This window comes from Pelodiscus sinensis, chromosome 1 (genome assembly GCF_052426305.1).
Source record: "Pelodiscus sinensis isolate ZL-2025 chromosome 1, ASM5242630v1, whole genome shotgun sequence".
Classification (NCBI taxonomy): domain Eukaryota; kingdom Metazoa; phylum Chordata; order Testudines; family Trionychidae; genus Pelodiscus; species Pelodiscus sinensis.
The window spans coordinates 96,035,630-96,046,200 of NC_143052.1; the positions used below are offsets into that span (position 1 = coordinate 96,035,630).

Genomic DNA, 10,571 nt, shown 5'->3' on the forward strand with positions numbered 1-10,571 from the left:
GGATTTGTGATGGGCCAGGGCCTCATGAGTGGTGTAGGTCAGCACAGCTACACTGAAGTCAACCAAGCGGCATCATTTCACACCAGCTGAGGCTCAGGCCCAGGAAATGTGGAGAGGTTTTGACTCACCAGCTGTTTCCTTTAATGTCAGAGACATTTTATAATTACCAGTACCCTGCTCTTACATAGAGCTTTTCATCCTTAGATCTCAGAGTGTGTTATGCAGATAGGGAAGTGTAGTTACCATAGAAAGTCTCTTAACCTGCAGTCACACAAAGAATTGGCATCAGAGCTGGGAACAGAGCCCAGATCTGCTTACCCTCCATTCTGTGCCTCATGTCAATTTTATGAGCATGCAGCAAGCCCCTCCCAAAGCATAAGAGAATCAGCAAAAGGCTTCCTCCCCCACATCAGACAGGCACTAATCCCAGGAAACACAGCAGAGTCACCTTACATTGAAGTTTATTGTTAATGTATAAATTGTACAGACAGGACACAAGGACAACACTGTTCAACAACTGCATTCTGCTATCTAAAAACAAAATTGACCTGAGTCATGATTGGAAAAATAGGCTATAAGGGGCTAATAGTGTCATATAAAAAAGTCTGTAATCCGAGGGGAGCCTGAGAACTCCACAGAAGAAATCTTTGCAGTACCAGGCAGCTGCACAAAACACTGACAGAACAAAGCACCAGTAAGGCTTTTTCCCCCAGGCAGCAGGGAAGCTACCAAACCTATATTTTATATCTGGGGCTCTTTGCAGGAACTGTCTGAAGCAAGGCCAGGGGCCAGCCTTGCCTTTCAGGATTTTTTTTTTTTTTTGCCTCAGCTTTTTGGCAAAGTTCAGTCTGTGGGTTCAGAAATGCTTTCAGCACAGGTTGGAGAGAATTTGCATGAGCCTTCGGAGTCCTCTTAATCCACTAGCAAAGTGTTAGTGGCGCAGCCAAGATCAGAATGTCCAGGAAGAGGGCTGGTTGGGTGGTATTGCTCATATCACACGGGGAAGGTGTGTTAGGTTGAGGAGGAGAGGCAGGAGGGCAAAGCCTAAAGTCCTTTTTCTTCACATGGCAAACAAGCCCACAGCAACCGTTGTCACGAGGAAGCTGAAGGCAAGAATCCACCGTACCAGTGGAGTGCTAGGCAGCATACCAGTGTGCGTCAGTGATGTTTTTTCACCTTCTTTCACAGGAACTGGCCCTAAAAATCAACAGAAATCAAATATGTAAGAGCAGGAATCAGGCTAGGAAGGGTTTGCTTCTAGGTTAGTTTTATATCCATTTCCAAAGGTGCACTGCCCCTGGCACATGAACTGAAGCCAAAGTGAGCAATAGCACAGGATAATGGTGGATGGTTACACCAAATGTACACCCCAAGTGGGTGGCTAGTGAGACACAAGGTCAGTGGTCAAGGGCCTTCAGCTAGTTCAGAAGGCTGGGTTTGTGGTTTAAAATCTCACGTCCCTCCCAGGTGTGTGGTATAATAACCCTCACTGCCCTGCAGGTGTACTCTATAATCTTTTTTCTCCATGCTAGATGTGGAGGGTAGCTTGCCATTGCTGTAACTTAATGCATTTTGGTTCCTTTTGCTTTTTGTAAAGTCTCAAATTTGGTACAACGCCAGGCTCCTGCTGTTTCATAGGAACAGCTTAATGCACTGTGTGGAGAAAGCCTAAGGGTTGGTTAAAGCTTTCTTGAAGAGATGTGAAAAGATTTTCCTGGGAAACATTAAAATATTATTTCATCTCCTCCCTGGCCTTGCTTCCAGAACAAAGCCAAACCTTTTAGATAGTCTCCAGCCTTGTTTTCCCCAGCTAGCCTTCATTCCCTGGCTCCAGCCCTACTTCATGTCCCAATATGAGTTCTGCCTCAGAAATCAGTCCTCGCTCCCACTATACCTTGCCCCAGTCCACTCTATTCCTTCTTAGATCTGTGTGAGAGCAGTATATAAAGTCTGCTGAAGCAGGGCTCCTTTATCAGATCTTAGCAGCGCTGCCAGCTGCCAAAAGAGCGTGCACAAGAATAATGGGCGTCTCCCTCTCTTCCTGGATATCTCATTGTATCTTCCTGGATATCTCATTGTATCCCTGGCCTCTCTGAACCTCACACACTCATTCAATAGTCCCCAATAAGCTCCTTCAACAACTTCTAGCAGTTGCAGAGTGCAGGTAACCATTTGAAACATTACAAAAAAAAAACTTTAGGGTGGGAAGATGCATTAAAATTTCTCATGCCATTTCTGTGAAAATTATCCCATGCTTGAACGTGTAGAGACCTACAAGGGTGAAGTTGAGAATAACATTTCTCATGCTGAAATGAAGCTAACCCAACTGAATACCTATGAAAGTGCTGCTTGCTTGTTTCAAAATCTTAGGTTCCAAGGAGAACTTTATCTTAACTACACATTCTCAGATAAGTCACTTTCTCCAGTAGAAATCTGGAAGCAACCTTTGCTATGGAATAATTACTCTGACCCTGCAATAACGGCATGGTTTGCAATACCTTTGAACCTTCCCGTGTCATTCCTACAATGGCAGCATTTTGTCAGTAGATGGAGCCATGTCGTTCTAAAGTTAGACTAGAATGCTGAGCATTTGAAAAATAGCTGCCCCGGGATACTGCAGCCACAAGATCTCAAGCCCAGGAATGAGTAGTTCTGACTGTGCTATATTTCATAGCAAGGAAATGCAGCAGACACCACATAAAAGCATTTGCCCAACACTCAGGAGAAGAAAGAATTTTCTCTTGCTTTCCAGAAATATTCACTGACCACAAGCACGAAACGTTTCAATCCACAAGACGGATCTTTGGCTAGGTCTTCATGTCAACAGGCTTATAATGCAAGAGCTTCCTCAGTCAGGACTGTGGCACTGATCATTACTGTGCTGCACTGGGGCCAAACCATCAGCCTTTAGTCCTGGATGCACTCAGTTGGGCCTAATTCTCCTGTTGCTTACACAGGTGTCTCTCCAGTGAAGCCATGGAGTTATATCATTGTAAAACCAGTGAGGAGAGGAGACTCGGGCCCATTAATTGTTAACCTTCTTAACTGTCAGTTTTCCCATCTGCAAAATGAAGATATTGGTACTGCCCTCCTTTGTAAAGCACCTTGAGATCTACTGGTGAAAAGCACTGAATAACAATGGTACATTTTTATTATTTCTGCAGAGCTCACAAGCCCCGACATGTTTTGGCCTCCTTTTATGGCTCTCGGTAGTAGTTTCCTCACACACATAGCTGCCACACTAGCCAACACTAGGGGAGTGTAAATAGAGAAGCCCCAGGAGAGCCGGAGCAGCCTCCTCACCACTCAGCAAGGGAGAGGGCAGGGAGGGAGAAGGACAAAACTCTGAAAACTGGCTTTAGGAAGGTTCTTACCATGCTCATGTGTTCTGCTGGTGCCTCTTGTGCGGAGCTCTGGCTTCTGTTGTGCAGCAGGGTGACCGTTCTCATGTGGCTGGGATACCAGTTTCTGCAGCTCCTCAAACACCTTGACAGCAAAAAACATACAGTTCCCTCATTACTTGGAAATGTGGTCTTCTCTCCTCCATGAGCCCCTTCTTACAGCACAAAACATTTTGGGAACTAGAGGACGTATCCAACCACTGATCCTTTGTGTCTTTCCTTCTCCAGAAAGGAGACTGCCTAAGGGTATCTTGTAAACACCTTGCTTGTTTAATAGTATAAAGTGGGTGAAATGCTTTCCCAGGGCAATTCCATAGGAAGTTGAGCCCCATTGTTCAGCCTTCAGATCAGAGGGAAATCTGGGTGTGTGCATTAGTATGGAAAAGAGTGGTAAGGGAGGGAGAAGATACATGGAAATATTAGGGTTGGAGTGGTGGGCTCTAATTCCTGTCCCCTCCCCTCTCCCCAATAAATGCCCATGTTCGAACAAGAGCAACAAAGAGCCTGCAATCAAATCCTGGAGAGGATCTGTTGCCCTGTGGGGAAAAAAGGGCATTCTAGTATCGAGTCTCTTGGGAGGCTCATAAAAGCAGCTGTCACATAAGAGAAGTTCAATACTGGCTCCTTTCAACTCACAGCTTCCCTTCAGCTATTCAGTACAAATGCTACCTGGCCTATGCTCAGATAGCAGCTGTACCTTAAGTGGGAGAGGCCGGGGGGAGGGGGGGAAATGCAGACTACGTACCTGTATATTCAGCAAGAATGCCCGCTTGGCTTCCTCCAAGACTCTCTTCTTCATGGTTGGATCCATCTCGATGGAGTTCATCCGGGAGCGGTACAGTTGCTTGAACTTTGTGGCACTGGACACCCCTTCAAAGGTGAAGAACTCCAGCCCTTCTCCAGTACTGGGCAGGTGGAGAACTTTCTGGGCAATCTTCTTTAACACCTGCCCACCAGACAGGTCTCCCAGGTACCGAGTATAGGCATGGGCCACCAGGAGTTCTGGTTCATGTTGGCCCACGTAGTGGAGCCTATCCACATATTTTTGAGTGGCCTCAGGACATGAGATGTCTTCCCTCCACGATGGGCCATAGAAATACTCTAAGTCTTGCTGCAGGGCAGCATTACGGTGCAGTTCTGATGGGAAGTAAACGGCACTAAAGGCTGGGTGATCCTTGTTACGCTCAATCTCCTCCTCCAGAGCAGAATAGATGTAGTAGAGAGAAGCCATAACCATCTGTGGTAAAAGGGAAGGAATAAATCAGCGACAGGGTCTCTCTCCCCCCAGCTTCAGGTGCACTTCTTGTCAATACAACATATCTGCATATAAACACTGTGTATGTGTCACTGGTTATTGTACCATGTCATCCCATAGTCCCTTCTTTACTAAGGCAGGGTCCTTGGGATCATGGAAATTAGAGGCTGAAGAAACATATTAGGTCACTTCTCAGCTATTCTTCAGCACACAGACCCCTTCCCTTCTTCCTCTCTTCCCACATGCAGGGATGATTCCCAAAGGTACATTCTCCAATGCACTGTTCAGTTCTGATTGTCTCCAGAAACTGGAGGTCCTATCCCTTGACATACTGTGACAACCTTTTTACTTTATGATCTATTCACTCAATGGGCAGACCTCTGCTCAGACACCACGGATATTGGAATTGCAGCCCCTGTCTCTTCATTCAATAAGTAGGGTGGCCACTTTCACGTGCGTTGTCTCAAGGGATATGTCTAAACTACATGGCTCCGTCAACAGAGCCATGTAGATTTGTTTGTTTGGCAAAGGGAAATGAAGCCGCGATTTAAATAATTGCGGCTTCATTTAAATTTACATGGCTGCCGCGCTGATCAGCTGTTTGTTGGCTCAGTGCGCTAGTCTGGACGCTCCCCTGCCGACATGAAAGCCCTTTATCGACCTCCCCAGTAAACCTCATCCTACGAGGCATAACGGGGAGGTCGATAAAGGGCTTTCAGGTCGGCGCGGGAGCGTCCAGACTAGCGCACGGAGCCATGTAAATTTAAATGAAGCCGCGATTATTTAAATCGCGGCTTCATTTCCCTTTGCCGATCAGCCTAATCTACATGGCTCCATCGATGGACCCATGTAGTTTAGACACAGCCAAGGAGTCTAGGCAGGAATGTCTTTTCAGAGATAGTCAGCTAGTATTAGGGATGTTAAATTTAGATTAATTGGCTTATCGAATAGTCGATTCAATTTGCATTAACTATTCCATTAGTCCAGAAGGGTGACTCTGCCTTTGAAGTGTAGGGCTGTTGCTACACTTCAAAGGCAAAAGCACTGCAGGGAGCATGGGGCCAGCAGGGGACGACTAGTATTCCTAGCTGGTATTCCTCCAAAAACACCCACTTTAGCAGCCAAGGACACTGCAGTCACAGGAGAGGGACAGCAAGAACAGTTCACCTCAGAAAAGGGACTTGGTGAAAAGAGCATTGTGAGGTTGTGTGTTGGCTGTGTCTCTATTGCCATATCTCATTTTCTCCTCTTACAAGATGCTTTTTCTAACTTCCAACCATTCAAACTGGGGTTTGGCTGTTAAAATGGGGTCTTTCCTTCTTGTGCATCATCACCAGAAGATTCTGTTGGTCAAATGTTGCCTTCACTGACAGTGGGATTGTACACGTGTTTTTACAATCAAGGGTAACTCAGGGGTAACTCAGGGCAGAATCGGATGGCTATTTGATACAGATAGCTCAGGCTTGATTAAAAATTCTGCTGATGATTAAAAATACGACAGAAAAGAAACCAATTCACTCCCTCTGATCTGCATTGTTTTTACAGGGCTAACTGCAATAAAAAGCAATCATTCCTACATTAGCCACTTCAATCAGACAGTACTCTGAATATACAGAGTGCTATTTCTACGTAGTCATATTTCAGAAAAGATCTGCATGTTATAAGGAAGGTAGCAACAAAAATAAAAAGATTCTAACCACTGACCCTATTAGCTAGATTCCTGGAAAGGTCTGGTAATAGAGTAGTGTGGTAACAAACTAGAGGAAAACTGCATAAATTAAGAAAACTTAGCTTGGAAAATATCAACTATTCTAGTTAACTACAGGCTTTAGTGGAAGTTGTGTAGCTAAATCTGCCAGCTGATTTTGGAAATTTCAGACAGTTTGCATCACCTTTTGGAATCCTAGTCACTTCTGACTCTCCCTGACAAAAGATCACTATCCTCCCAGAAACTCATCTGGATCTTCATTGCAGAGCTAATGTTATCAGGGCTGGTCCTAGCCAATTGGCGGCTCTGGGCAAAAATTTGTCAAGCACCAAAAAAAAAAAAAAAAAAAAAAAAAAACAAGGGGGTGGGGGGGAAAAAACAGAGAAACCCGGGGGGAGGATTCAGTAGGTCAGGCCAATATGCGGTCATGGCCCACCCCTAAGACCAGCTCTCTCGGTGGTCCCTTGAAAATGATGGCCCCGGGCAAGCGCCCGGCTCGCCAGCCCCTAAGACCGGCTCTGAATGTCATGTTCCTATTTGCTGGACAATCCATGTGAGCTGAGGGCTCTAAGGAACGTATAGCTCACTTGGCTTGTTTTTCCTTCTGGTTTTGTTTATTATGTGATTCAGCTGTTAGGAACCCTATTATATCTTCAGGGTTACACCTAGATACTGTGCAATGTACATCTGAGCAAAAAGGGCGCTACAAAGATATTAGCATTTATTTACTCATTCAACTGGGGCAATGATTTGCTCTGGCACAACTGAGAGAGACGCTATTTGCTCAAATCCATGAACCATATAGCCACATCCATTGCAAAACCAAGTTACAATTCTAATATTACAGAGGAAATGACAAGGAACCTTCAGGATTCCTCAGCCTGGCAGATTTCATTTTTAGAACAAGATTTCTAATATCCATGTCCATGGATTTTCCTGGTCTGACTCTCCCACCATTATTTCCAGGTATGTCCATATATATCATTCTAAATAATTCTTCCCCCTCCTTCAAATACGGGTACACCATTATAGCTTCAGCAATCATTTGGCCATAAGACACCTAGGCATTTAATTGCTTTAACCTTTCCTGGTCAACCCATTTTCTCAGCCCTTTCATGCAGCCTCTGCAAAGCCAGGCACACCACAGCTCAGTGTCACTATCCACCCAGAAATGCACAGTTCCATGCCACATTTTGCAAGAGGAGTTGGCAAGACATTGAAAGAGCCCTGAAGTTACTCGGGGCTGGATATTGGCGTGGTGAGTGACACAATGACACCACGTTGTCATGACCCAAAGATTTCCCATTTAAGAGCTCTGGCTTGGCTGTTCTGAATTAGACACAAGACATTACCTAGAATTCAGTTGTCCCCACCCACCCCAACAGCACTGCAGGGATACCTTAAACTCCCGGAGGGACACCTGCCCCTTCTGAAAATTCTTCATGAACTCTGTGCTCTCTGCTTGCTCATGCACCTCTTTGGTGGCTTCCTTCAGGGCTTCTGACAGGTCTCCAGGCATGCTGGGAAAGCAGAGGGAAAAGCCATCAGTGTCAGAAGCAAAGGAGAAATTAAGCCGGACCCCGGTGCAGCACACTAGTAAGAGACTGCCTGGCTAAGAGGAGCGAGGTTCTGGATGCTGCCGGCACCTGGGCTACTCCATCATAGCATGGGTGGGTAGCCTCCCCACAAGCTCCCCAAAGATCTTGCAGCCAGACAGCTCCCTCAAGTTCCTCCCATACCCCACAACCTCCTACCCTGAGCCCCCTGCCCTGATTCCTGCACATCCCTAACTCCCGTCATGAGCTCCTCACATTCATTTCCCTAGTCCTGAACTCCCCTCTCCTAATCCCCTGAGCCCCAGGTACTTCATCCCACACTTAAATTTCTCATAGATACTGTCCTATTGCAACCCCAGCTACCCCCAAAGGGGGAGGAAGGTTGTGAGAAATTTAAGTTACTTTCCCCCTTGGAAGCAGCATCTCACCACCCCCTCCAAAATAAAAGCTCTTTCCCAACAGTGGGGAGGGAAGAAAAAACATCTCCCGAGGGTGAGGGGCAAGTGGGAAAGAGAAGGAGCATCAGCATCCCAAATACTTCCTGGAGTGGGGGGAAAATATTGTCATACCCGTCTTCAGCAGAAAGGAGGAGGCAGGGGAAAGGATTCTCCCATTCCCAGTAGAGGTGAAGAGAAGCAAGAGGATTCCCAACCCAAGGAGCAAGAGGGGAGAAATGCCATTCTTTTCTATGGTAATTTCCCTTGAATTCTAGCCCTGCTCTCACCTTTCAGACCCGCGTGCCTTGGAATCTTCCATTTCTCTTGTCTTTCCTTCCTTCTTTTTTGTGCTCCTCTGTTGTCTTCCTCTCTCCTTCCCTCTTCTGTCAGGGCGCTGAGAAGCCTCGGAGTTAAGCAGCCCTTCTCCTGCATCCTGCTTTATACTTTGCTCTGATCATGTGAGCAGTCAAACAGCTGACCCTGGTGAAAATGTTGCAACACACACACTTTCCTCAGTGGGCTCCCCCTCCCCTCCGCCTATTTCCCCCTGGGAGGGACAAGTCTCCTGACCAATCTTGACAATGAGGCCCAACAACAGGATGTTGAAAGATTTCCCCTTACAGAATGCTGGGCAGCTTGCCTAGGCTCATTAACCCTTTTTCTGCCCAGTAGGGAGAACCAAGAAGCACCACTGTAGGAATTTGGGAGGATTCACTAAAGTTTAAGGGGGGTTAAACTGGGAAATTAATTCAGATTAAAGCAGGGTGTGAATTTAAAGTGGAGCGTCTAGCCCTGATTGACTTCCCTGCAGAGTGAAATTTTTCTGATCAGTTTAATCCATTTTTGGAAGTGAATTAACACATTCAGAATAAGTTACTCTTATTCCAGAATATGAGTGTCCACGTTGGGAGTTGATCAGGAAGAGCTATTCAGAATAACTCCCTGTGTAGACAAGCCCTCACAGTCTGTCTGTATCTGTATAGTCTTTCAGATAACAAGGAGCTCACACTTTAAGGAGGGGGTGAACAGAAATGATGGCTGGGAGATTCAACGGCAAGGTGTACTATGTTCCCACACAGTATTACAGCGCACAAAGCAGGTACATGCCAAGGAGCCGACTAAGGGTGTATGCAGAAATAAAAATATATCTGCTTTTGGGGGGGCACGTTTTGTTCCCCTGATGTGGCTGGCCCAGGGGCCAGAGGAGTTTGCACACTCTCTCTGGCATGGCCTTGGGACCAAAGGAGCTTTGTGCCTGTTGGATATTGTACACATCCCTGGACGTGATGGATGGTGAAATATACCTGGGAAATTCTGGTGAAGGTCTGCAGAGACCTTGCAGCATAAATAGTTTATCTAATCTGGGACTAGAGGCAAAGAGCAACTGGACTGTCTAGAGACTGATTTCCTGACAGTAATTGATGGGCACTTGCCTTTCTGTTGTCATAACTGGTGAATAATTAGGAACACATAGGGCCATGTTGGAGTTTTCTTTAGGCTTTATTTTGATGGGTGAGAAGCTCAGCCTGCTAGTGTGAGGCTGGGTGAGGAAAATGCATCCATTGGCTTTAATTTTGGCAAAAGAGTGCTTGCCTTCAACCAGAAAACAGGGTACAGGGCGTCTCTGCTACAAGTCGTCCCGGTATACATCCGTTCTGCACTAAAGTCGTTGATGCTTGTAGGGACTGATGCATTATAAGTCCTCCCATTCCCTGCTCTTAAGTCACACAAAAAACAAAACAAAACGCACACAATTTGAGTAAATGGAAGTCAGTAATGGGGGAAAAAAATCCCTGCTTTAAGTTTGCTATAATTCCACGTTTTTCTGAATGTATCTTGGACGTATAGCGAGGACGGCCTGTATGGTGAAAAATGGGATCAGGACCCTGCTGAAAGCACTGTGATATGAGCCTCTCACCCCAGATCTCTGGCCTGGACTCATGCCACTGACTGGGGACCACACCAGTACTGTGATATAGAAGATGGCGAGCAGGATTTGTGTCTCTACACATTTTTTCACCTCTGTCAGACATTTGGAGTTAAGAGGGTGATAGAAATGTAGCTGTGTTAGTCTCGTGTAGCTGAAACAAAATACAGGACTATGTAGTTAAGAGGCTGAGTGTTCAGGAAAGATGACACAGCACTTCTGCAGCTGACTCAGCTGGGCTCCCTGCCTTCCCTTTTTCTCTTAAAGCAATGAGGGAAGGCACTCCA

General features: G+C 46.0%; 1 protein-coding gene across 1 annotated transcript; it reads right to left on the reverse strand.

Moving 5' to 3' along the window:
- Positions 1-444: 444 nt before the first annotated feature.
- Positions 445-8,808, reverse strand: HMOX1 (heme oxygenase 1). Its single transcript, XM_006137962.5, has 5 exons — positions 8,645-8,808; positions 7,764-7,884; positions 4,147-4,638; positions 3,375-3,486; positions 445-1,197 (listed from the first exon to the last, which is right to left on the reverse strand). The coding sequence occupies exons 1-5, from the start codon at positions 8,674-8,676 to the stop codon at positions 1,061-1,063; spliced, it is 894 nt and encodes a 297-aa protein (XP_006138024.3). The 5' UTR covers positions 8,677-8,808; the 3' UTR covers positions 445-1,060.
- Positions 8,809-10,571: the final 1,763 nt, after the last annotated feature.